The 26295-nt window shown below is 52.6% G+C and overlaps 2 protein-coding genes across 9 annotated transcripts in view; both read right to left on the reverse strand.

The window, feature by feature from the left end:
• Nucleotides 1-216: 216 nt before the first annotated feature.
• Nucleotides 217-9790, reverse strand: ANKRD2 (ankyrin repeat domain 2). Its single transcript, XM_082424133.1, has 9 exons — nucleotides 9665-9790; nucleotides 6384-6485; nucleotides 4935-5093; nucleotides 4719-4826; nucleotides 3117-3215; nucleotides 2647-2745; nucleotides 1728-1826; nucleotides 1519-1617; nucleotides 217-520 (listed from the first exon to the last, which is right to left on the reverse strand). Exons 1-9 carry the CDS (start codon nucleotides 9737-9739, stop codon nucleotides 371-373), a joined length of 990 nt encoding a protein of 329 aa, XP_082280259.1. The 5' UTR covers nucleotides 9740-9790; the 3' UTR covers nucleotides 217-370.
• A 1596-nt stretch (nucleotides 9791-11386) lies between these two features.
• The window catches only part of UBTD1 (ubiquitin domain containing 1), a 51350-nt gene continuing 36441 nt past the window's right edge, over nucleotides 11387-26295 (reverse strand). For 5 of the 8 annotated variants that reach the window (XM_082423097.1, XM_082423095.1, XM_082423096.1 and 2 more), the window contains 2 exons: nucleotides 13871-14098; nucleotides 11387-12492 (listed from right to left, as the gene is read on the reverse strand). In XM_082423097.1, coding sequence (XP_082279223.1) covers nucleotides 12107-12492; nucleotides 13871-14045 — 561 coding nt within the window. In that variant the 5' untranslated portion in view covers nucleotides 14046-14098 and the 3' untranslated portion in view covers nucleotides 11387-12106. Of the gene's footprint in view, nucleotides 12493-13870; nucleotides 14099-17510; nucleotides 17620-19589; nucleotides 19683-26295 lie in introns of those variants that run through there. The other 3 variants (XM_082423092.1, XM_082423099.1, XM_082423093.1) reach the window with 2 other exon arrangements.

A 26295-nucleotide genomic window follows, 5' to 3' on the forward strand; every position in this document is an offset into this window, starting at 1 on the left:
AGGACAAGTGCCCTGGGAAGCTGATCCACGCTGGGACTTGGGAAGTGGGGTGGCAGGAAAGAAGCAAAAAGAGGCCTTGTTAGGAAAAGCAGCAGGGCTGGCTCAGGGGGGCCAAAGGGCTCCAAGTTTCCCTCTTGCCTGAGCCCACCCTTGCTCCCAGTCTTCCTTCATTCCTAAATATTTCAGGCACAAATAGAAATGAACATCACACACAGCAAAAATGACTTTTTTTTTAATTGCGGTAGTTTGTGGGTGGTCCCGGGGCGTACACAGAGGAATGGTGTGGTCCTCAGCTCTGGGGGCCATTCTTATGACCCTCCAGCTGTACGCAGGGGACAGGCCAGGTGCCTGGCTGGGCTGGGAGAGTCGTTTACTGGGCTGGCACAGGCTGCGGGGTCTCCCGCCCACTCTCGGCAGACCCCTCCAGCCCGTTCTGCTCTGACCCCGGCTCCGGGTGCTCCAGAGCGTGCCGGGTGTCAGCCTGCCACAGCTGCACCAGGTCCGTGGGGGTCTTTCCTTTCTGGGGGAAACAAGAGGATATCTAGTCACCATTCAGAAGTCTGTACGAAGAGATGCCCTCATCTACGCCAGTCGTTCCCAACTGGCAATGTCTGGAGACATTTTTGGTTATGACACCGGAGGAGGGGTTGCTACTGGCATCTTGAGTAGAGGCCAGGGACGCCGCTCAAACATCCGATAATGCACAGGACAGTCCCCCCCACGACAAAGAATTATCCCGCCCAAAGCGTGTGAGGTTGAGAAGCCCTCATTTACACCTTCCCCTTACCTTCCTAACTTTCCCATTATCTCCTCAGCCTCTTTTTCCTTTCATATAGCTAGCTTTTTTAAAAAAATTGAAGTATAGTTGATGTACAATATTATATAAGTTACAGGTGCACAATACAGTGATTCACAATTTTTAAAGGTTATACTCCACTTATAGTTATTATACAATATTTGCTATATTCCGTGTTGTACAATATATCCTTGTAGCTTATAACAGTTTGTACCTCTTAATCCCCTACCCCTATATTGCACCCCCCAGCCTTTCTTGAGTCAAGGTCCCCCCTTACCCAATTCTCCTCTCTTTTCTGATTGCTCTGGGCCCCAAAGAAGAGCTTGGACGGGGGGACATAGGTTCCTAAAGGAACTGGAGGATCACAGGAGCCAACACAGGGTGCTGGGAACAATCGTGCTGACTGAGTGCTTAGCTTCCTTCTGGCTCTGTCCCTCCACGATTTTGGCCTCCCTGAGCCTGGACATTAGGACCCCCTGTGGTCTACTTGGGGGCCTTTGGGAAATCCTCCTCCTGTCCCTCCTGGCTGTTTTCTCCACTTAGATTTTCTGGATGTAGAGAAGCATAGAGAGAGTTTGGAAGCTCGGTGGGCCCCCAATCTCCTGGGGCCCAGAGAAACCCTCCACTGTGAGACTGCCCCAAGGGCAGGCCGGCCGAGTCTTGCTCAGTTCTGTATTTCTTCCAAGTGCCCAGCACAGGGCCTAGGAGAGCAGTGAACTTACCAGGTTCTTGCTCATCATGTCAGCCCCGTGCAGGAGCAGCAGTTTGATGATTTTGTAGCGATTGAGCCTCACGGCGTCATGCAGGGCGCTGTCCCCTTCCTAGAGCCAGTGAGACATTCAGCATGGCCCACGGGGGCATGTGGGAGCCCACAGGGGGCATAGGGAGCCCCCTGTGGTGGGGCTGGCCATGAAGGAACCCAGACACTCACTCTGTCTTTGGCATTGATGTCCAGGCCCAGGGATAGAAAGTGTTCCACGATCTCCACGTGCCCCGTCCGGACTGCCACATGCAGGGGAGTGCTCAGCAGCTGGGTGGGGAGGAATCAGGAAATGCTGGCTGAAGGGACCCGGACTGTGATGCCTCTGGGAGGGGGGGCTGTCTTAACTCTAGCCTAATCCTTCTCCCAAGGAGGGGCAGGGAACGCTGTAATTTCCCATCATCCTATCTGATGATCAGCTCTAAGGCATTACATGCCACCTCCTCGGGGAAGCCTTCTGTGATTCCCCTCTCACCCGGATGTGAGCAACTGCTCACTCCTCTGCCCTTTTAAAATAATTATAATAGATGCCATTTATTGAGAGATGACTATGCGATGAGCACAGCAAAAGCTTACAAAACATTAGCCTTATGTTGAATAAATAATTAATTTATATACATTTTCCCATCCAATCTATACAAGAACTCTGCAAGGCATTTTATAGATGAGCAACAGAGGCTCAGAGGCTGTCACTTGTTCAAGGTTATATACAAAGGATTGGGTGAATTAAAAATGGTGGATGAATAAATAAGTGAACAGATGAATAAATGAATGGATGGATGGATAGACAGACAGAAGGATGATGAACGATTGCATGGGTGAACAAATCCATCTTTGGGGGGGGTCCCAAAGCCACCCAGATAGTGGATCTCTTCTCCTCCCCTCTCCTCTGATCTTCCTGCTCCCATTCCCAGATGGTGGTCTCCAAGGGGCTGCAGTTGATGGCAAGGACCCATCCCTGGGCTCTGCAGCCACTCCAGAAACCAGACTAGCTCACTACCTTCCTGCTCTCTGCTTTTCTACCCTCTGCTTCTCTCCCCACCACCCCTCCACCCTGCTACCCCAACATCTGTGAGAATTAAGGCCTCACCTTATCCCTCACATTGGTGTCTGCTCCCCGGCTTTGCAGAAGCTTCACCACCTCCAAGTGGCCCCCACGGCAGGCCCAATGCATGGCTGTGCAGTCCAGCTAGAAAGGAAGGGTGGAGCCTAATTGCAGAGCTTCAGGGAAGAAAGTGCCCTGGGGGAAAGGACCCCAGCCAAGAGGGCAGGGAGATATCCAGGGCAAAGGTCCAGGGAAGGATAGGACCACTCCAGTGACTGAGCAATGGATGGAGTGGAGCCGAAGAACCCTCGGGGTCCATCTCGTCCAAGCCAGATTTACAGAGGAGGCTCAGGGAGGAGATGGGGCCCCCCCAAAGTCATACAACATACTAGAGGTGGAGCCTGGCCCCCAAGGCAGCTTGTTTATGTCCCAGGTTGGAGGTTTGCAGGAATAGGGAGTCTATGAGTGCTGGACCCACCTCCTGCCCCTCACCCAATACCTGCCCTCTTGCTCACCCGATCCTGGAAGTCCACAGTGACCCCACTCTCTAGAAGCTTCTCCAGGATCTCCATGTGGCCCTCCAGGGAAGCTCGGTGCAGTGCTGTCCGGTGGAACTGTCCCCAGAGAAACTGTCAGGGCCTAAACTCTGGCCCCAGGCCTGAGCTCATCGTCCACCCAAGTTGAGCCCAGACCTTATCCCAGCCTGATTCTGACCCCTGTGCCAGGTCCCCATATCTTCCATGTTCTGCCAGCTCCTTCATGCTCTATCTGGACCAGCCTTGGAGGCCTCCTATGCACTGGGGACTCTGACCTTCTCACTGCCCCCTAAACACACAAGCTGTTGCCTGTGCCCAAATGCCCATTTTGCCCATACTCCCTGTGAGTGCTTGATGAATTCTTGTAACTCCATGAAGATGCAGCTCAAGTGTCATCGACTTCTTGAAACCTCTAGGCCATAGCTGTCCCAGGGGTCCAGACAACCCTCCACTGTGATAGACAGTCAAAGGCAAGCTGAGTCTTACTTGACTATTTCCCCTGAGTGCCTTGCCCAGGACCAGGATTGGCAGGTGCACCCTGATTACTGATTCAAGGAGGGAATGAACTTCCTTTCCAATGCAGTCGGCTTTCTGCTTTGGTCTCTTGAAACACTCAGGCCAGAGGGCATATCTTTCCATATTCTAATGATCCAGTTGTGCATCAGTCTCCCAGCTACTGTCAACCCTGGTCTTTTTGGTTTTCTACTCCTAACACCTAGCACAACGCGCAGAGGTAGGAGATGCTTAGATAGACCAAGAGGATTAAAACTCTGGAATCTAAAAAGTGGAAAGGACGTGTAGGCTAAGCCTGCAATAATGAAGGCTGAAGGGGGTGACCATTAATTTGCTCAATCCCAGGATATGATCTCGAGAGAGCATCCTACAAAGTATGAAAGAGGCAGTTTCAGGGAAAACAAAAAGAAGTATGACGGGTGATGGGAACGTTTTGAAAATCGTGGGGATGGGTGCACAACATTATAAATGTAATTAATGTTACTGAGTTGTACACTTAAAATTTATTTGGCATGTCTCATGTTTTATATATATATATATTTTAACCATAAGATAAAAATAATTGTTAAAAGTATGATGATATACAATGCAACACAAAATATCATATCCAAGCATGTGCTTTAATAGTTTTTTCATTCGATAAATATGTACTGAAGCACTAATATTCTATTTGATCCCCATAACACGCTCTGAGGGGAGGAGCCAGTTTTACAAAGGAGGAAACAGGCACAGAGAGGTGACAGGCCCAGCCACAGGTCACAGAACTAGGGAGCGGTACAGGTGGGATTTGAGTCCAAATCTCCTGGTCTTGGACTCTGTATTTGATTCCATTCCATTTTTTCCCCTAAAAATCCAGGTGTTTATTACTCTGGAGGTGGTTCAAGTTGGAAAGGGTCTAAGGATTTAGAAAAACTCCTGTGTGGGGAAGGGGACATCCCACATCTTCTGAGGGGCCCCCTCCCAAAGGACACCCACGCCTGTTCTCAAAGAATCCACAAGCGGGCGGGGTGGGTGTGTCAGCTCTGAAAGGGAGGCCGGCACAGGTGCAGGGCCCGATGGGAACATCACCTGATCGCAGGTGTCGGGGGAACCCCCGTCTGCCAGGAACTTCTCAATGACCTTCATTTGCCCCTGCACTGCCGCTTTCAGGAATGTCTCCGCGTCCACAGGGCCGGTCTGGAGAGAGCGAATGCAGTCCTTGGAGGCCGCTCCGCTGTGATCTGAGCCATTCCCCCCTCCCTCGGCTCCCCCTGCCCACACAGGTGTCCTCCCCAGGACCCTTACGATCTCCTCCGGCTCTGGAGGTGGCTCCTGGGAGGCTGCCAGGGCTTCCCGCTTCTTCTGCTTGCGTTTTTTCCGCAGGTGGATGAGGTTCTGGATCCCACCCACGTCGATGATCTCCCTCCGCAGGTCTAGGGATGTTTTACGCACGCGCTCTTGACCCTGCGTGGTGATAGCCAATCAAGCCCCGCACTGGGGCACAGAATGTGGGGCTTGGGGACCTCTGAGCTAGGCTGGAGGTGGACGACAAGGAGAGCCTCTCAAGGGAGAAAGAATCCAGGTCTAGCTCTGCCGCCTAGGACTAGGTGAAGCCAATGAGACTGAGACACAGAGGCACGGGGGGCTTGAGGGGGCTGCCTGGGAGCTGCCCAGCTTCAAGGCTCCACATAGGGTGGGGAGTTGATGAGGAATTCTCAAGGGCAGTTCTTAGCCCAGGCCTCCAGAACAGGGTACGAATTCTCATCTCTCCATTCAATTCTCTCTCTGTCCCTCCCTCCGTCCCTCCCTGCCTCTCTCTCTCTCTCTCTCTCTCTCTCTCTGGCCATAAAGGTAATACAGAAACATAAAAGCTCTGAAGAGAAAGCCCTTCTCTCCCAGAGGAACTTCTATCATAGCTCCGTTGATGCCCTTTCAGACATGCATCCACACAGTGGTCTGGAAACTCTGCTTTTCTCTATCAGCGTGGAGATGTCTCCTGTCAGCACACACAGCCTCCCCCAGCCCATTAACACCTGCATCATGCCCTGTCGTATGGCTGCCCCATCACTGCCGCTTCCAAAATGAGTCCCCTGGGATCTTGTACACATGCAGATTCTGACTTAGCCGGCGTGGGGAGGAAAACTTCCCCCCTCTTCACTTCTAAGTTCTTTGGCTGGTCTAATAATTAAATCGATGTAAGACTGATTAATAGGAGAAAAACAAATTTAATTTCATAGGTATGGTAGTCCATAAAAATATGAGACTCAAAGAAGTGACCAAAGCAGGCAGCTTTTACACATTTTAGACAAAGAAACAATAAATTTGTGTCGTATTGAAAAGACAAAGGAGTTTGTTTTTGGAGGAACTAATTAGTGAAGAAACAAGTTTTGTTTATATAGCCTTCTCAGCCCTGAATTCCTGATATCTGGTGATAAGGAAGCGTTCTACTTTCCTGATATAAGGAGGGTAACTTCCCATGGCAGATTTATTTCCTACTTTCAGGGGAACAAAGGAGGGTCAGAGTGTCCTTCTTGCACTGGCTTTTTCTCAGATAACTTTAATTAAAAATAATCAGTATGCCAAAGTGGTATATTTGGGGGTGGCATATTCTGCTCTCCTTCACAAGTATGGGGTGGGGCCGAGATGCTGCATCGCTAACATCTCCCAGGGGACGCTGAGCTGCCGCAGGAGCAATGCCGTAACTGCCCGGTCTGTCTCCTGAGAGCGCAGATACTGGGTTCTCCTAGCACTTACCTTAACCTTTTGTAAGGATGGACTCTGAGGCCTGTGCTGCTTCTCATCCTCCAACACCAGCATCTCCATGGGCAGCTTCTGATGGGTGGTTCCTCGGAGTTTCTGGTGAGCCAAGGACAGGACGGGTTCCGGGCCTGCCTGCAGTGCCTGGGGGGCCAGATAGCCTCGCCCACAACGAATTCAAGGACCCCAAGGACCTCCTCCTGTGTGACCTCCCAGCCCTTCATCTGCCCCACTCCTGTCTGGTCCAGGAGGCCCCAGGTCAGAGCTGGGCTCCCCAGCCCCAACCCCAGTTCAAACACCTGTGTACTGACTGCCCGGAGTCCCCAGCAAAACAGGATCAAGGGCTACTGGAATGAGTTTTCATGAAATTAAACATACTCACTTTTTTCAAGCACTGAGGTTTTGCTTTGTTTTTCTTTTTGGCGTTTAAAATTCACTTTGATGAAATACTTGAGATGAGATGATAGCTTTGTGTTTTTTTGTTGGTTTTTTTTTTTAGTGGGCTTACTTGACAATACAAAAATTTGGCAACTCTGTCAGTTACCAACTTCTTTCCCTCAGATTTTACTGATCCGTGAAATCCTAGAGCATGGAAACTGTTGCTCTCAGGGAACCTGAGGGGTGGGACCCGCAGCTCCCCAGCTCTCAGCTTGATGTGAACTCTAAGTATTAACCTTATTCTCGTTTTAATAATATGGGGGAAACTCTGTCCAAGTCTCCTCCCCACTTGTAGCTCCAACTTGCCTGGACTACTTCCTCATGGCCGCCTCCTCTCTTCTAAAGGAAAACACTCTTTTGTTAAGTGCTGGCGCCCCTATCTCTGAAGTCCCAGGTACTGGGAACATTCGTCCAGGCTGGAGGGTGCTGAGTCCAGGTGGCAGCTGGGGAGGAATGATCTCCCTTACAGAGCTCTCAGCTGCCTTTGTTGTTCGCCACCGAGCTCCGGTGTTATACTCTTCAAGTGCCAGTTGAGAGCTGATTTTCCAGGTCTTTATTTCGAATGTTCTGTTGTCCACTGGCATCTCCCTTCCATGTCAGGCTTACATCATTTGAGGTCTCCCCAGTGCCGGCCTCGCCTGAAACGCTGCATCCTCACCCAGGGACAAGATCACCTAGGGCTTCAGCTACTACTGCATGTGGGGCCCTGGCTGGGCTCCTGGAGCATCTAGAGTGGGCTTGGTCTTAATCATCTTGGCATCCCCAGCACCGATGACAAGAGCTAGCACATAGTAGGTGCTCAGCAAATGTTTGGAGAATAAATGAATGAATGAGTTTGCGGATGGGGCAGGCGGGCTCAGCAGCTCTGCACACCTCCAAGTCCTCAGTGATGACCTAGCCCAGTAAGGTCCCTGCAAGAGAGCCTCAGCCCCTGGGCTGGTCTCCAAGACCCTCCTTCCCCACCCACCCCACGAAGGGGGTGCAGGCTGAACAGAGGTTCTCCTCTAAGAATGCTGCTGGGCTGGGGCCTGGTGGGAACAACTGGGGACTCTAACGCCTGCCCACGCCTTACCCAGACTCCATAGTCCCTCGCTTCAGATTTGTCTCTGTAGGTTGGCATACAGTAGGTGCTCAAGAAATGTTTATTGAATTGGGTGTTTGTCGGTGAAACACAACCCAACAAAACTTCCACCTTACTTCATAGATGGTTGCACAGAGGAAATGAGAGCATGCCTGTCCAATGCGTAGCACAGTGCCTGGCACGTAGGAGGCACCAGTGGTGAGGCTGGCTCTGTGGGCACCTGGGGCCTTGACAGCCCTGCCTCTATATTTGTTGGATGAATGAATGGATAAGGACTGCTCCGTGTCCCCTTGCTGAAGGTCTCTGTGTCCAGTGGCAGCACTCCAGAAATGGCCCAGCAACATGACTCACCTGCCTGGCCCTGGTGCACATGCCCTTGGGGGAGTGAGAAATGGCATTCCTGGAGATCCAGGGATGCGCTGGCGGGGACTCAGCAGGCTCAGTCCAGGTCCTTCCCAGCCAAACCTCCCCTCCCTTCCCTAGTCCTCATCTCTTCTTCCACCAGAGTCCTGATCCTTCCCTCTTCCTCACCTCCATTCAGTCACTCTTCGTTTTTTGAATGGAGTCTACTTCTACACTGATTTATCTCCTCCCTCCCATTCCTGTTAGGGCCAGTCTTTCCCCCTCCAAGTCCTTCTCAGGGCTGTCAGAGCTGCCTTCCCGAAACAGGTCAGGTGGCACCACTGTGCCTCACTCAACAACATGCAGTGGCTCCCCACTGCCCACAGAATAAGTATCTTTCACGTGGCCCTCACTGTCTGGTTTGTGCCCTGCCTCCCTTCCCAGCCTCAGCCCCTCCTGCCAGACTTTCTCCCGACAGTCATGCAACCACTCACCCCAACGACAGGCACCTGTTGTTTCCTTAGCCTGGAATACTCTCCCCCCTCCTGGCCTCCATCATTCAAGGGCCATCCTTGAAGGCCTGGCTCAAATGCCCTCCTGTCCACAGAGAGGTCCTCGAGGGCCCACAGTCGGCATGCCTCACCCTCCCTTCGTGCTCCCTCACTTCTGAGTTACACCTCTATTTCACCCTTTTCCACTCTGCCTTGTTTCTTAGTTGACCGTGCACCTGACAGATGTCGGCTAAAATGAACGCAGAGCTGGTAAAGAGGAGGCAGGGGCTGACCTTCCCGAGCCTCTCATTCCTCCCAGCACGGGGCTCTTGGAAGAGTAGACTCTAGGTCAAGTATTCGTTTCCATAAAATGAAGAGTAGGACCAGCCCGCACCCTCCTCCCCGACTTCTTTATTCCAGAGAAAATGCAATTGCCCAGAGCCCCACGCTCAGACGCTTCCCCGGGTGTGGCTGGTGGTCCTAGAGAACCCATGCTTCCTTTGCCAGCATCCCTTTCTCACTCTGCTCCCGGTTTTTCTCCTTCCTCAGGGACCAGACACTGGAGTTTCTCCTGTCCCAGCCTCCCAGCCGGCAGCTGGGGGACCTCAGGGCCCCAACCCGCAGGCAGCATCCCAGCTGTCTGCTCTGTGCAGCTCAGCCTGTCTCCTTGAGGCCCAGGTCGGGGGACAGGGTCTCGGGGAACCCAGCTTGGCTCGTCCACTCCACTGTCTCTCAGATTTGGGGGCTGAAGCCTCGGTCTCCCACTGCCAGCAGCCCCCTCTCAGGAGCACCCTGCAGGAGAGCCAGCTGGGCCCCTGGGGACACCTGTCCTCCTTCCTGCCAGGTACGGCGGCCAGGCTCTTCCTTCCCTTGACAGCAGAGCTGGGTCTCCTCAGAGCCCCCTTGGGCCCCACACCCCGCCCTACCTCATTCTCCTCCTCCTGCGCCAGCCGCTCCTCGATGAGTGCCGTGGCCTTCTGCACCTCCTCGGAGCCCGCCATGGTACCGTGCGCAACCCGCCCCTGCAGGCCCCGGGGCCCCACGGGCTTTATATGCCAGGGCACCCACCCCCGCCCCGCTAGGTGCCTTTGCCATGAGCTCACCGGCCCAATTCTCCAGCTGCCTCCCTGACCTGTCACCTTCACCCCAGGCAGCCCCAAGGAGCAGGAGGAGGCAGGGACAGTTGCCGCCCCGCAACCCCTGGCCTATTGGAGCCGGAGGGCCCAGTGCCCCGAGAGCAGGGACTGCGGGAAGGAGCCTGCCCAGCCTCTGTCCTGAGCGCTGAGGCCCAGATGGGCCGGGCAGCCGCGCTGCACACGGGATCGCCGGCTGCTCTTAGCCCTGATGGCAGTGCCACCTGCTGGACGCCTGGAAACCCTGCCCAGCCAGTGCCAGTGAGGGAGCCTAAAGGCCAAATGTGGGGACCCAGGATAAGCCCGCATCCCCAGGCTGTCCCGTGAACAGGCCCTGTGTGCTCTGGGAAGGGGCAAGACTCTGTCTCATCTGGGCTGGAGTGCCAGGCGGTGGGTGGAGGTAAGGGCAGCCGCCTCCCTCTTTGCCCGCAGCTCGCGCAGGCCTTTGCCTCTCTGGGGTCGCACAGTGCCCCCTAGTGAAGCACCGCTGCATTTGGCTGCAAGTCCACTTGTCCCTGACAAACCTCACCCATCAGTCTGTCGCAGGGGGGCCTCTGTGGGACTTACAGGGTCTTGCTTCAAGGAGCCACTGGAAGGGCTGGAACGCAGTGCCAGACCCCGCTGATGAAGACACCAGCTCTGACTGATCACCCTTCCCTCCCCGGATTCCCAGTCAGGCCACGCTGACCGGTGGTCGTGCTCACTGAGAAACAAAAGTACTCTCAACTGGAGAAGCAGCAGACCTGTACTGCTCAGTTGCACACCTGGAACTGTGGGAGCGAGCCCTGGGTCACCACGACCCACGCTGAACCTGCCAGGGAACCACAGACACCACAGCCCTGTGGTTCTGTGACACTCACGTGGCCTGCCCTTAGCTAAACCACCTTATCTAAGGTCCCCCTCTCTGCTTACGTGCACATTTTCCCCTAAGGAAGCACAAGACCCGGCTCCTTCTTCCCTCTGGTTCCCTTGCTGGCAAGCCGACACAGGCTCATCATCGAAATTCATCAGAGATTTTGCTTTCACGTCGCCAAGGGTGCATGCAGCATCTGCAGGACATCCGCACACATCTCAGTCCTGAGGGTCCGGCTCGGGGGGCTGGAGCAGGAAGCCAGCACCCTCGTGCTGCAGGAGCAGAGCAGCAGGTAACTAACGCCGCCTTCCCGAGGTGCTGCCATTGCTTTCAAAGCGAGTTCACATCTGTTATCCCGTTTAATCCTGCCAGCAACTGAGAGGGGAGGCAGGGCAGGTGGCATCACCTCCACTTTAAAGACAAGCAACGCGGGTTGGGAGGTTAAGTGGCTTTTCCGGAGGACCCACGAGAACACAGGCCCGCATACTGGCAGTTCACGGCTCGCTCCACCGTACTCCCTGCGGTGGAGAGTACGGAGCAGTAGCTGCTCTACCCAGAGCAGCTGGGGAGGCCGTGCACCTACCTGCTCCCACCCCAGAACTGGCTCCAGGGCTCCAGAGAGCTACAGGAGAACCCAAAGTCAAAGCCAGGCAAGAGAGAAGGAAGGAGCAAAAGGCTTTATTGATAAATATGCAGACGTGTCTGCACACAGGGACCTGCTGCGGGGCCGTGAGCGGGCTGCAGACCCCCCACTGCCGGGGTTACAGCCAGGAGATGGCCCTGTGCAGGCCTCTGCCACGACAGCCCAGCCATCGGCCACCACCTCATCTCTGCCAGCTGTGCTGGGGGCCGGGAGAGGCAGAGGCCGGCCTCGGGCTCCCCACCCCCGGGGCTCACGAGTGGTCCCCTCCCCTCTGGGGGGCTGGCACTGGGCCCAGGGCAGAGTCAGGGGGTAGGGGCAAGGGAGGGAGACAGCAGCTGCTTCAGACCCTGAGCAGAAAACCGGACTGAGCACAGCCGGCAGCACCAGATGACAGATCTGGGCTCCAGGGGCCTCCGGGCTGGCCCTCGTGGCTTGAACCTGCCGCGGGAGAGAGGCAGGGTGGAGGACCCTGGTTTGCCTTTACTCTGACAAGGTTGGCAAGGCCTGTGTGTGGCAGCACACTGTTTCCTGGGTGCTGGGCACTGGTGGCCCATGGAGTCCCTGGGAAGCAGGGTCCCCTCAGGGCTCGCCCGGCAGCCATACACGGGAGGCTCCCCTGGAGAAAAGAACGGCTCTCAAAGGCAGCGGCAGGGTGGGGGTGACTAGTGCTCCAGCCGGGAGGCCTCTCAGCCCTGCAGAGGCCTTCCCTGGTCTCTCTGCCCAGGGGTCCGTGGGCTCCTCAGTCCTGGGGCAGCGGGGGCTGGTTAATGATGACCTGGATGACAAAATCTTTCTGGATCTTGGTTTCCTGGAGCCGCGTGCGATCTGTGAGCAGCTTTCCAGAGAAGAACCATCGCTGCCAGGATGGCTCGATGCCCTCCTGGGTGTGCAGCTGCCTCTTGAGCTGCCCCACCGTGTCAGGCAGGCTGGCGCTGAGCCTCACGTCCTTGCCCGTGGAGAGGCGTACCTTCAGCGGGAACTCTCGGCGCACACTGGGGGTGGGCTCGGGGGGCTCCAGGCTCTCCTCCTCAGTGTGCTCAAGAAGCAGGTTCACGGGTGGCGACAGGCAGTAGATGGGCAGCTGGTAGCGATTGCCCAGCTCATCGTAGCATTCACAGAGGGTGCCTGTGGGAAAGGCAGGGTGGTCAGAGTCGGCTTGGGGACCAACTGATATGGATTAACTTGTGTCCCCTCCACCAATTTCATGTATTGAAGCCCTAACCCCACCCACCCCAGTGTCACTGTATTTGGAGATAGGGGGCTATATGGGAGTAATTAAGGTTAAATGAGGTCATATAGGTGGGGCCCTGATCCGGTAAGGGTTAGTGCGCTTACAAGAAAAGACACCAGAAAGCTCAAGCTCTCTCTCTTCTCCCACAATGAGGACATAGAGAGCAGGTGGCCATCTACAAGCCAGGAAGAGAGCTCTCACCAAAAACCAAATCAGCAGCCACCTTGATCTTGGGCTTCTCGGACTCCAGAACTAAATTTCTGTTGTTTAATAAGCTACCCAGTCTGCAGTATTTTGCTATAGCAGGCTGAGCAGACTGATACACCTGTCACGGTCATCCCACAGTCCTCAAACCCACCCTACAGGCAGGTCTTCCTGGGACAGCTGGTGGGAGCTCGAGGTAGAGGCAGGAAGACCTGGGCTGACGTTCTGGCTCCACCAGGTACTGGCTCATTCAACCCTAGAAAATTACTTAACTTTTCATTTGTTCATTCAACAACTCCTTCCTGAGCATATGTGCTGGGTGCTGGGGTTACAAGGATGAATGAAATAGCATAGGCCCTGCTTTTCATGACTTATAGCCAGTGGGCCTCAATCTTCTTACTTGTACAATGTATTACGTGTAGTAATATATTGATATCTACTGTATCTTGAGCACCTACTAAGTGCTGGGACTGGACTAAATGATGTTTATGTGTATCTTGTTGAATCCTAACAGCCATCCTATGAGGTTGGTATCACCACTTTATAATTGTTTAGTCACTGAGGCTTTAAATTCAAGACGCTCACGGTCACATAGCTAGGAAAGAGACACTCGGTTAAAACCCAGTCTCTGACTCTATAGAGTTTCCACTGTTGCCCTCTGCTTTACATAGTCCCAGGGGCCATTATGAAATTAAATGAGATAATGCAGTAGAAGCTTCTAGCTCGGTGGCCAGCACATAATAATAGTCAACAGAAGGTTGTTACCTGAGATGTGCTGGGATCTCAAAGGGCCCTGAGCAATCTTCAGCTTGCTCTCATCACACTGCCTTGAGGTTTGCTGGTGTCTTTCTACGCCCTCGTTAGGCAAACGGGGACTGTGTCTCATTTTTCTTGGTGTCCCACTCCTGGACCATGTTCATGAGGGCTGCTTGAATGAACAAGCGACTAGCCACACCTGTCACCCACCAGCCTGGATGGAAGCTCCTGACATGGGGCTGGCCACTGGCCCTCCTCCACCCTGACGGCCCCCTCGCTCCGGTGAGGAAAGCCCCCGCCCTGCCCGCTCACCATGAGGCAAGGTGATGCTGGCTCCGTCCAGGATGGCCTGAGCCAGCTCATGGTCGTTGGCCTCGGCTGCGTAGGCGGCAGCCTTGAGGGCGTCCCAGATCTCCTTGCGGCCCTCGAAGGCGGGCGCTGTGTCCCAGAACTCATCCCTCTTGCTCCGCAGCTGCCCATCGGTCATTGGGTAGTCGCTCTTCCACTTCAGCCGCTCCTTCTTCAGGGGCTCGTTGCGTCCTGGGCAGGACAGAAGGGAGAAGCTCAGCATCTAGAAAGCCAGGGCTGTGGTCCACCCTCTCCCAGCCCTGCCTCCCTGGCCCTCACTGCAGTGGCTCCTGAGCATTCGGGTCTCCGGGCCCTTTCCTGGAGTCAGAGAAGAGTCTGGAAACTGCACACACCCAACCTGGGGGTGTAAACCACTTCTGTTAGCAAACGCAGCATATACTGCCTTTGCTGTTGTTGCTGCTGCTGTTTAAGTCTTAATTTTACTCTCTCTCTTTGATAATAAAGTAGGATGTGTTCAGTATTTTTAAAATCTGTAAAGAATATAAAAAATTTAAAATCTGAAAAAAATAACTCCCACTGTTTACGGAGCCAGCTTGTGCCAGATCACAGGCTAGGCATTTTAGCCTCAAAATGACCCGGCAGATGGGGAAACTAAGACCCAAAGAGCTTGTCATTGGTCTAAAGCCACACAGGTACCAATTTAATGCCAGGCTTTCTGACTCAGAAGGCCACCCTCTGACCACTGTCTGTACTGTGCTGCCATTGGGGAAAACTTACTTAAGAATTCCACCATTCAGAAGTAACCACTGCTGACACTTAGACATATTTCCTTCCAGCTTTCTTTCCCCCATTTTTCTCAGTAGAGTTGGGCTCATATCATACAATTTATTTTTAAAATATTCCTTGTTATAAAGAGGATTTAAAATGTTTTCATGCCAATATACAACTTTCTGTTTATTTCACACTTATATTACTGTCCATGTATATTCCCATGACTAAAAATTATAAACATTTTTAATGTCTTGTTATTAATGTTCCACTATAAAGTTACAAAGAATATTTTTAGAACCATAACCAACCAACCAAAAAAATCCCTGCAGCCTCTGAAGAAGAAAAGAATTCTGTTAAATGTCATCATTCTTGTTACCCAGCTCCAAGACAACTCCAGACCTCAGTCAAGATTGAGGGAAGAAGCATCTCTCAAAGGCTTTAGGAAGCTCAGTCACCTCAAAGCTGAAGGCAGAAGGGGCCACAGGAGTGAGGTCTAAAGTACTTGGCTCCCGCTATAACTCAGATCCCGGGTGAGATGCGGAACTAAAGCTGAGGACTGCCCCCATGGGCTGGGGCAGGAGTGGCAGCTCCTCAGGGGAAGAGAAGGACATTCACTGTCTACCAACTGTGTGAAAGAAAACTGTGTAAGCACTTTATACTTATATATATCATCCCATTTCACCCTTCCAATGGCTTTAGGTGGTAGGTGTTATTATTACTACTTCACAGATGATGGGACAGGCAGAGAGATTAAATGACTTGCCCGAGGTCACACAGTAAATGACAGAGTGAGAGTTCCACCTCAGGTCAGACTGAATCCACAAACGGCCCTCCTGTGGGTTTGCCGTTACCAGTGCAGACAGAAAACTCTCAAGCCAGACATTTAATCTGAAGTGTTCCTGGGTTAGCCGAAGGAAATGCAAATCCTCTTTATAGGAAAATAACTTCAAACCAGGCCTCAAAGAATTCCTGAAATGAAGTTCCAAGAAAAATAAATAATAAGGTCATTGTTTTTTTGTTTTTGTTTTTTAATCACAGCATACAAAGAAACAAGGCAAGATGAGTCTGAGCCAGCAAAAACAACAGGCAAAAGGATCAGACTCACAAAGACTTCAGATATGGGATTTATCAGACACAGATTACAAAATAACTGAGTTTAAGAAATGAGAGCCTTAAAAATATGAAGAGGGTATGGGAAAAACACCCACATAACTGTCATCAGAAGTATTCTGTGTGAGCAGTAGAGGAGAAACACTAGAGGTTTTTCTTTATAATGGGCTACTGATAAATGGTGTTGGGACTACAGGTTCTCCATACAGAAAAACATGAAACAGGAGCCCTACCTCACGCCAGCCACAAAAATCAAAGCCAGGTGGCTCGGGACTTCCCTGGTGGCGCAGTGGTTAAGAATCTGCCTGCCAATTCAGGGGACACAGGTTCGAGCCCTGGTCTGGGAAGATCCCACATGCCGCGGAGCAACTAGGCCCGTGAGCCACAACTACTGAGCCTGCGCGTCTGGAGCCTGTGCTCCGCAATAAGAGAGGCCGCAATAGTGAGAGGCCCGTGCACCGCAATGAAGAGTGGCCCCCGCTTGCCGCAACTAGAGAAAGCCCTCGCACAGAAACGAAGACCCAACACAGCCAAAAATAAATAAATAAATAAATATTAAAAAAAAAAAAAAAAAAAAGAATCTGCCTGCCAATGCAGGGGACATGGGTTCGAGCCCTGGTCCGGGAAGATCCCACATGCCGTGGAGCAACTAAGCCCGTGCGCCACAACTACTGAGCCTGTGCTCTAGAACCCACGAGCCACAACTACTGAGCCCGTGTGCTGCAACTCCTGAAGCCCGCGTGCCTAGAGCCCATGCTACGCAACAAGAGAAGCCACCGCAATGAGAAGCCCGCGCACCTCAACGAAGAGTAGCCCCAGTTCACCGCAACCAGAGAAAGCACGCACACGGCAATGAAGACCCAACACAGCCAAAAATAAATTTAAAAAAAGAAAAAGAAAAAGAAAAAAAAGCCAGATGGCTCAAAGGCTTAAGTGTGAACGACAGAAAGGAGGCAGAAAGGCAGCACAGAAAATGACAGTATTGTCCACGTGCTTTTTTGAAAAGGTTTGGCCTGGAGGTGTTTCTGCCTGGATCGATCAAGTAGCTCTGCATCATGATTTCTGACCCCCTTTCTCTTTGGTCCTTTAGCATTGATGACTCCCTGACAAGAGCTCTGATCCATCAGGACTCACAGGCATTATGCAGTGACACCCTTGGGACCTCTGGGGTGCGGCATTTCTGCCCCTCCACTCAAGGACCCAGACGTCAGGGCTTTTTAACTTCTTGAGCTGTTTTCTAAAGTTTTCCTTTCTCCTTCCTCTTTGCCAGATGTCACTTCTTACTGGTCTCCATCTAACTGCTGCTCCTATTGGGTAGAGGTCAGGCCCAGCTAATGGGCCACTCCTAATCTGCTGAGAGTTGAGAAAGCTTTGTCAGCACTGTCAAAATTGAGAGCATACGGCTCCAGGAAAGAGGCTTGCTAAAGAAGAAAGAGACTAGGCTTCGGGACATGTGTTGTTCCTGCTCAGATGCCCCACCACCCCCTTACTTAAATGGTCAGGTTTTGGTTCTGTCCCTGACAATCACGGTTGCTGGACTGGTGACCTCAGGACACCTGACGTGTAACTGTGTATGCATGCATCTCACTCTTTCTTTTATATGAACACAGCCCCATGGTGTCACATTTCAAAGCTGTCACCTCAGGAGGCCCCCAGTACCTGAGGGATGCTTTGCTCGAATACCTGGCCTTCAGAGTCCCCTCCCCTCCACGTGGAGAACAGCATGCTTTCCTGTCTGCACTGTCAGAGACACACTTCTCACCCCAGGATGGACATGATGCCGGTGAGCCTCCCCAAGTATTAACTGCATCTCCATCACCCAAGACACAAGGGCTTAAAAGTTCTTCGCCCTGCATGCTGGTCCTTTCAGGCTGAAAATATGAGAAAATATTAGAATGGGGTGGGGGTGGGGGTGGGAAGGGGGAGGGTTGATGTAAGCAAAGGGCAGCAGGAGCCCAGCCGTCTCAGCTGTCACTGCACCTCTTCGCCAGCAGGGGGCAGGCGCAGCACCTCTGGGCCAGGGGCTGGCTCCTTTCATAGGGAGTCAAACACAGCATAAAAATATCCAGCAAAGTTCCCCAGGCCCAAGGCAAGCATGCAAAAGAGACATGCCAAAATGTCCAGATCCCTACACACTAATGCTTACAATTTTAGGCACAGATATAGACAAAACAGAAAAGGAAGTTTTTACTCCCAACATAAAAAAACACAAATTGATGATGAGTATTTTAAATTTCACTTACTTAAAAAAAAGTGATGTTTTATAGTTAGTTGAGTCAAAAAATATTGGGCAGTGGAAGGGGTGTGAACACTTTTATATGCTGTACAGATTGCTACAAACTTTCTGGAGGGTATTTGCTATGATACCAAAAAACTTAAAAGTGTGCATCCCTTTGGCTCACCGATTTGGTTTCTAAGGAAGTATTCTGAGAAAATAATCACAAGCGTGTGGGGAAAGTTCATCTACAAAGCTATTTAGCTCAGCCCGGTTTTCTAGAAATAAACAAACGCACAGGAGAAAGGCTACATTAACATCTGTGCATCCCTCGCAGCCATTCTGTGATGGGGCAGAAGGAGGCTGAGTAACATGGGGAAATGTCCATTATACAGTGAAAAAAAAAGGTTAGAGAACAGCCAGTGCACTGTGCTCCAGTTTTTATTTCTAAAAAACATATGTAATATTATATATATTAAAAAGACTGGAAGGATTTACACCAAAATGTTAACAGTGGTTATATCTGATTGGCAGTTACCAATGATTTCATTTTGCTTTTATTTTCCACGTTTCCAACAATAAGCATTAATTACTTTAGTAATAAGAATAATACAATGAAAGTTGTTGACAAGTAAAAAGGGTACATAAAGTTCTGAGGAGCAGCCACAGAAAAGGAGGAAGAGTTTGGGGAGCTGAGGGGTGGGGGTTTGAGGGTGGTGGTGAACTGAGAGCCCAAGGCCCACAGCCTCTAGGATTTCAGTTGCTGGCAGCTCTGGGTGACTCTGTTCAGGGCCAAGCAGGCTCTGTTGGTTTCAGCAGCAGCAGTAGCAGCATCTACTGGCCTCTACTTATGTCTCCACCTGTCCTAGATAAGCTCCAGGTCAAAAACAGAGAAACAGAAATGGTCCTTATCCCCAGTGAAGTTGACAAAAGAGAGATTTGAAAAACAAAATAAAAGATCAAGGTACACACCTGTATGGGGAGACACAAAACGCCCATGACAATCATGGGTCTCTGTGATTGTGGTGGGGAGGGAACTGAACAGAGAATGTATGTTTCTGAGTAGACGCAAAAGCTGGGGTCTTGAGGGTTGCCTGAAACACCACTTGTGTTAGGACCTGCTGAGGTGCTGGTTAAAAAGGCAGCTTTGGACTTCCCTGGTAGAGCAGTGGTTAAGAATCCGCCTGCCAATGCAGGGGAAATGGGTTTGATCCCTGGTCCGGGAAGATCCCACGTGCCGCGGAGCAACTAAGCCTGTGCGCCGCAACTACTGAGCCTGCACTCTAGAGCCCACGAGCCACAACTACTGAGCCCATGTGCTGCAACTACTGAAGCCCGTGCGCTCTAGGGCCCGTGTGCCGCAACTACTGAGCCCGCATGCCACAACTACTGAAGCCCATGCGCCTAGAGCCCGTGCTCCGCAACAAGAGGTGCCACCGCAATGAGAAGCCTGTGTACCACAATGAAGAGTAGCCCCCGCTTGCTGCAACTAGAGAAAGCCTGCGTGCAGCAACAAAGACCCAACGCAGCCAAAAAAACCCAAAAAACAAAAACAGAAAGGCAGCTTCCCAGGGCCCACCTCAGACCCACTGAGCCAGAGTTGCAGGGCTAGGCTGGAGTACGTACTCGATTCTGACTGAAGAACGCCACTTGTGAGCACAGCAAAACAAAGTGGAAATGGCCCGCTCGTCCACATGTTAACATCAGCTAGTTCAATGGATTGCCTCCAAAGTTGCTGCTGAGAGCAGATTCGGAGGGTAAAGGGGGAAGAGAGCGAGAGGGCACGATGTCTGGGCTGGGGGAGGATAATGATGGTGGACGCTGTGGTTTGGCCTGGGTAATGAATGCTGTCTGGCAATACCACCCCCAAGGGACGGTGGTGAAAGGAGAGTGAGAGAGAGAACACTAAAGATCCTTTCCAATTTTTATAGAGCTGGGGTGCATCTATGAGCGTGTGTGCATATGTGCGTGATTCACACTGCTTAACTCAGAATAACTACACAAGAGGGGATTCTCAAGAACGCACGAAAGGACAGCGGGCCTGGCTGCTTCCCTCTGAATATCCCTGGCCCAGTGCAGGTTCTCAGCAAGTGTCTGCTGAGTTGAAAATGGAACTGACAAATGCACAGTGAACGGTGTGGGAGCATGGTGGAGGAATCACAGCTGAGAGCAGCAGTGGGCAGGCAGGGGAAAGCGGGAGAAGGGTCTGCCGTGAGGGAAAAGTCAGGCAGTCCCTTTGCTTGTTGATCTCAGACCCCAAGAGATCCTTATTGTGGCACATCTGAGTCACTGGGAAGTGACACCAAGTCTGAGACCAGCCAAGGGAACCAGAGATTTCCCAGGAGAGTCAGTCCACCCAAGCCAGGAGACGGCCCTATTTATACCTGTGGCAATCCCCAAGCTCTATTTCCACACTCGGTTACCAAGTTGCATACCCAGGTCCCTGCTCCAGGGATGGGGCCAGCCATGTTCTCCCCAGAAGTACTGATTATGTGACAAGCCTGGGCTTGCTCTGGCTGGTGGGAGAGATGAGGCTTCAGGCAGAAGAAGGGACAAGGGCCTCCCCATCCCAACAGCCTGGGCTGCAATGGCCCTTTGACCAGGATGCAGACTCCAATCTCTCCTCCCCTCCCCTTCCGCTCTGGCAGTCACAGCTGGGCTGCAGGGGGCTGGAGAGATGTGGCTGAAGTATGGCACCTGGCAGAGGGGATAAGAGATTCAAGAGAACAGCAGGCCCAGAAAAGGATCAGCCCAGCCAAGGAGGGTGCAGGCAGGGGAAGCAGTGCCCAGGTAATCCCTTCAGGAAGCACAGTATTTATAGTTAGACTTAGCCCAGGATGACCCTCAGAGCCTGGGTAACCTTCGAAAGGAAAGTGCTGGCCCAGCTCTGCTCAGCTGGGGCCTCCCCACCTGGCCTCTTTACAGCCTGGGCCCATCTTCCCCATTCATTCCCTCGGGCCCAGCTCTAGGGTTCAGGGAGGGAAAGGGGTGGAGTCAGTTGCTAAGTGACAGCCCAGGTTTCCTAAACTGCATCCCTTCCTAGGGCACTTTGGGTCCCAGGGGTCCTGGGCAGTGTTGAAGGACTCGAGGCTCCTCTGGGAGCCCTGAACTCAGCTCTGTGATGGCGTCCAGCCTGGGGCAACTGCAGTTCCCTGAAATGGTCCAGTTTGTCCCCCTGAGGCTGGGACCACCTCCAGTTCATCACTCGCATCCTGGGGACAGGCCCCAGTCTGGCACACAGCAGGTCTCAACCACCGTTTGCCCAATGAATGAGTGAATGAAGTGAACGAGCCATCTGGGAAAAGTGGGAGGAGCTGGAGAGGGCAGAGGCCAGATCAGAGACGGGGAGCAGAAGAAATCTGCTGGAAGAAATCCCAGCAAGGGAGAGAGGCAAAAGACAGGGGGTGGCAGAAGTGGCAGTCCAGGACGGACAAAACCAGTTCCGGAGGTGTACAGTGAGGAAACCTGCTGGAGAATGAGGGCCTGCGTGTCAGAAACCACGCCCAGGGAGGGCCTGGAAGCTTCGTGGCAACGGGAGAGACGAAAGTGCAGCCAAGAAAAATAACCCTACCCAGAGCCCCCCTGCTTGGGCGGCTGTGAGTGTGGACAAGGGGGCACACAGAACCGTGGAGACAGTGTGCGCTTTCACTGTGCTTGCACACAACGCACACATTTACTGGGGCGGACTCGGCGGAGCAGGCCTTTTATCTGCTCTCTGCTCTGTGCCCCCAGCCCGGGGCCCCCGGCTGAGAGGCCAGGCAGGGCGAAAGGTGGCATCCCAGGCTGGGCTCTGACCAACTCTCCCGCTCACCCAAGCTGACTTCCCCCAGCCGTCCCCCATGTCCCATTTCCTGAGGGAAAACTGAAAAACTGGCCTTTCTGATCTCTACAAACAGAACCCCCAAATCCCCAGGGCCTACTCTGGGATCCAGCCTGCTATACAATCAACAGCTCCTTTTCTGGGGCTGGCTGGGAAAGAATGATGTATTTCATAAGCAGAGTTATAAAACATCAGGTGTTTGGGAAATGACAGTGATTCTTCTTGTTTTAAGTTCATATGAATTTTTTAAAAAACCAAAAACCCAGCCTGTTCCTTTCTTGTAGTGAATATATTCCCATCTTCTTCATGTGCTGATTTTTGTTCCCAGATGTAACAAAGTCCCGGCCTGAATGTGAACAGTTCCAGGACTACCAGCTCTAGAAAGAACCTAGATTACAGATAACTATGACTTGAGACACATTAGCATAGGCTCTCTCTCCAATCTGGCTACTCACTTACGCATGGGCTTCAGAGATGGATGGGTTGGGGGTGGGGGCTGCTTTGCCTACTGACCACCTGTGTGAGTGCAGGGGCCCAACTCATCATTCCAAGCCTCAGTGTTCCCATCTGTAAAGAGGACGTAACTCCCACCTCATGGGACTGCTGTAAGGATTACAGAGACCACTCTAGCCAGTACTTAAAAGACGGCAGCTATTGTAATTAGTGATCAAGCCGAGTCAGTCGCGCTCATTATCATTACGCAATTAACAGAATGAAAGTTTACCATCTTTTTTTCCTTTTCCATAAAGTTGCTGTGATTTTGAAAACTGTGAAAACCCCTGCTGTAGTGAACTCTTGATCTCCACCTCCCCCAGTGCAGTAGGATGCAGGGGTTAAATGAGGTTCAGTTTGACAGCGACAAAGAGCGGGCTAGATGGTTGCCCGCTTCCCTGTTCGGCTGCACAGCGTAGGGTCAGCACTTTTCCTGGGCCAGAAGAGTGAGGATGGCGGCTAATAAGTAACACAGGAACTCCCCAGAGGTTGCTAGAAAGGTCTCCGGTATCTGGCCAGCTCCCCTTGCTACCTCAGGACTCTAGGGAGGAGAGACAGGTCATCTCCACCGCTGCTTTCTACGGCCCTGCCGTCAAGGGGGGTCCCCGCAGGGAGGATCCAGACCAGCACCAGCTTGGCAGCCAGGTGCCTAGAGGCCTGACTTCTGACATCCAAGACTCTGTCCCCCCGGGTGTCAAGCGCCACCTGTGCTTCACTCAGACACGCGTCACTCCATCAGGGCAGGTCCCCCAGAGCATGGCAGAATCCTGAAGCCAGGAGTGACCTTAAAGTCATTTACTCTAGCCCCTTCATTTTACAGATGAGGAAACCGAGGCGCTGAGAAGTGATGTGACCTGTCCCAAAACCCACAGCTTTTGCCCGTGTGTGTGTCGGGGTGGGGGGGATGGTAAATTGTTTCTATCAAACCACTCCACTGCCAGTGAAAGCTCAATTACAACTAGAACATTAAAACGATAGGCCTTTGACCCGAAGATGATGAATACACCAACAGGAAAAGCAGTAAGCAGAACACGCTTCAGGAGCAAGAGTGGAAGAGTTACGAGTCAGTCTGTTCCCACTAGGAAAGAACGAAATCTAAGAGCGGGGACTTCCCAGGACTCCAGGGCCTGACTGTGCATCCAGGTCTCCTGTGGCCTAGACAGAAACACAGACCCAGGCACTAGCCCAAGACTCTACTTCCGCATGGCTGGTTTGGGGCTCAGCGATGGAGACCAGCCTCCCACCCGTATGACACTCCTGCGGGGGGCAACTCAGCCTCTGTGGGCACTTCTGGAGACACTCACTATGCCAGGAGAAAACCTATCCCATTGTTGGATGGATCAAATGGTTCCAAAGTGAAGTGTTATAGTCACCCTTCACTGAGCACTAACTATGTAGCAGGCAGTAGGACAGAGAAACACAGAGACCGAAGGTCCAGATTTTGGAGTCAGACAGACCAGGGTTTTAACATCAGCCCCATCATAAATTAGCTAAGTGACCTTGGGTAAATGCCTTAAGCTTTCTAGTCTCCTCTTCTGAGAAGCAGGGAGTTAGTAACGGCCCACTTCTTAGGGAGGTTGGGAGGATTGAAAATCTACACATATATATTACATTAGCTAATAGGATCAAGAAGATTATATATAATAAATCAACTCACCTAACACCCCACACCCTAGGTGCAGTCTCCCTAGCACCATAGCTCTTGTTCCTCAACCTGAAGACAGACAGACAGACAGACAGACACACACACACACACACACCCCAGCACCGTACTTGCTACAGAGGAGGCACTATTATTGTCACTGAAATTGTTTTTGCCATTATTAAGATTATTATTTTGACCTGGAATCCACTGGCTCTGCTCTCTGGAATGACACAGAACAAGTCACCACGACTGTCACAGGGTGACATCTTGCTCTTCTCCAGACTGAAGATCCCTGTTCCCTCTACTGTTACTCCAGCTTCTTTACCATCCCGTCCACCCTCCTCTCAACTAACCAACTCACCTAACAGCCCACGTGAGATCTGCCCAGCACCAAGCCTCCCTGGGCTCTGGCTTCCTCTGCCTGAGCGCCAGCCCCTCTGCCTCCACAGCAAACACGACAGCGAGTCTGCCCAGCACTGCTGGGGCAAGAAGAGACCCCACAACCCTTCCCCTGGCTGTGCCTCTATACTCTCTCTGGCCTGGTGTTAATTTACAGTCCACACCCTGTCTTTCTTTCTGGCCTGTCTTAAGTGGGTGAACTTGGAGTGAGAAGGCCTGAGTCTGTTTCCATCGCGGCCTGTGCCAGGTGACCTGGGGCATGGCCCTTCACTCTCCAAACACATCTGCCCAATTCTGTGTACCTCAGGGACGCTGAAATACTCCAGGGAGCTTCTGTGAGAAGTGCCTTGGTCAAGAGTGAGGTGTACACAGATGCCTGACATCCCTGAGATCTGGAACGCCACCTTTTTTAGGCTCACCCACTTCTTCACATGCCACAGCTCAGAGCCTGCAGCATTCTGTTTGTGGATGAACAGAGGACTCCTCGCCCGAGCACGTTCATTCTCCTCCAAAGCCAGGCTCGGGCCTTGCAGGCAGCTAGCTGTGCCTGACTCATTCTTTCCCCTTCTTCCTCCACAGCCCGTGAATCACTGGCCCTGTCAGGCCAGCATCCTCCTTGTTTCCTTCCCATGCTTTGCTTGGTCCTGACCTCCATCCATCAGGATGCAGGCCAGAAGCCTCCTCCCTCCGGGACCCACATGTATCTCACCCCTGGCCCTGTGGGGTGTGACTGTCCCACACCGCCCTGAGTCACATGCTGACGTGTGTGCATGTCCCCTGCGCATTGTGCTGTCCCTTCAACTTGACCGTCAGCTCTCGAGAGGCAATACAGTGTGTTGCATCAAAAGCACGGCTGCCTGGGACCCAGCCCCAGGGATTCCGATTTAATTGCTCTGGGGTATGGCCTGAGCATCAGAGGGGTTTAAAAGCTCTCCAGATGATTCTAACATGTGGCCAGGACTGACAAGCACTGATCTGGAACTAGGCCGGCTGCTTTGACTGTTTAATGAGGCCTCTGAGAGGGCCCGGCAGGGGGTACTCAGGCAGAACCCCAGGCATGCGTGAGGCTGACCATCTGGACAGTCCTCTCAAGGCTCGCAGCCAGACTGCTCATAAGGCAAGGAGTGGATAGCTCAGGGGACCCTGTGCCTTGGGAAACGCGGCTGCACTGTGCAGAGGATACGGGGCTAGGGCCCTCTTTGCAGATAGCAGTGGGTAAGCCAAAACGAGAGGCCAAGAGCAGGGCTTTGGAGTCAGACAGCCCTGGACTAGCTACCTTACTCTCCTTACTAACAAGGAGGGCCCCTTCTCTCTCCACTCTTCTCAGCCCGGGGCCTGCTCTCTCGAGCCTGTGCGGCCAGCACCCAGATACCCTTTTCTGTAGGGACACAGGCTGAGCCACAGACTTTTGGAGAGAAAATATGTAGCTCCAAGGCATTGGGGGACAGTGGAGAGCAGAGGGAGGGAGGTCCTGTTTCCTAACAAAACCCCCACCCTCTCCCCAGCTGCTCTGGGCAAGGAGAAGGGAAAAACCTGACTCATCAGTGCTGTGTGACTCATAGGCCAACAAAACTTACTTGCCAGACCGGCAGGGAGGACAGCCTACTGCTCCCACCACAACCGGGGGCCGTGGGCAGGTAAAGCCCATCCCTTCATCCCTGCCCACCACCAGCTGCCAGGCCTGAGTGGCGGCCTGGCAGGAATGCCTTGCTCAGCTTGGCCCCCTGACAGCCACACCCTCCCGTGGCTGGTTCAGTAACTTACCAGCAACGGGTGGCGCGGGGCTGGGAAGGAGAGAGAACTCAGAAGGTCTGGAACATAGAGAGGTGGCTTAGGGATCAGAGAGGACCTGGGTCTGATTCTCATGTCCACCCCCCTCACAGGTGTGAGCCCAGGCAGCTGAGCCTCTGGACCTCAGTTTCCACATCCATAAAATGGGAGCAATGATATCCACCTTAAAGAACTAGTGTAAGGAT

Source organism: Balaenoptera physalus (genome assembly GCF_965194825.1).
Source record: "Balaenoptera physalus genome assembly, chromosome: 14".
Lineage (NCBI taxonomy): Eukaryota > Metazoa > Chordata > Mammalia > Artiodactyla > Balaenopteridae > Balaenoptera > Balaenoptera physalus.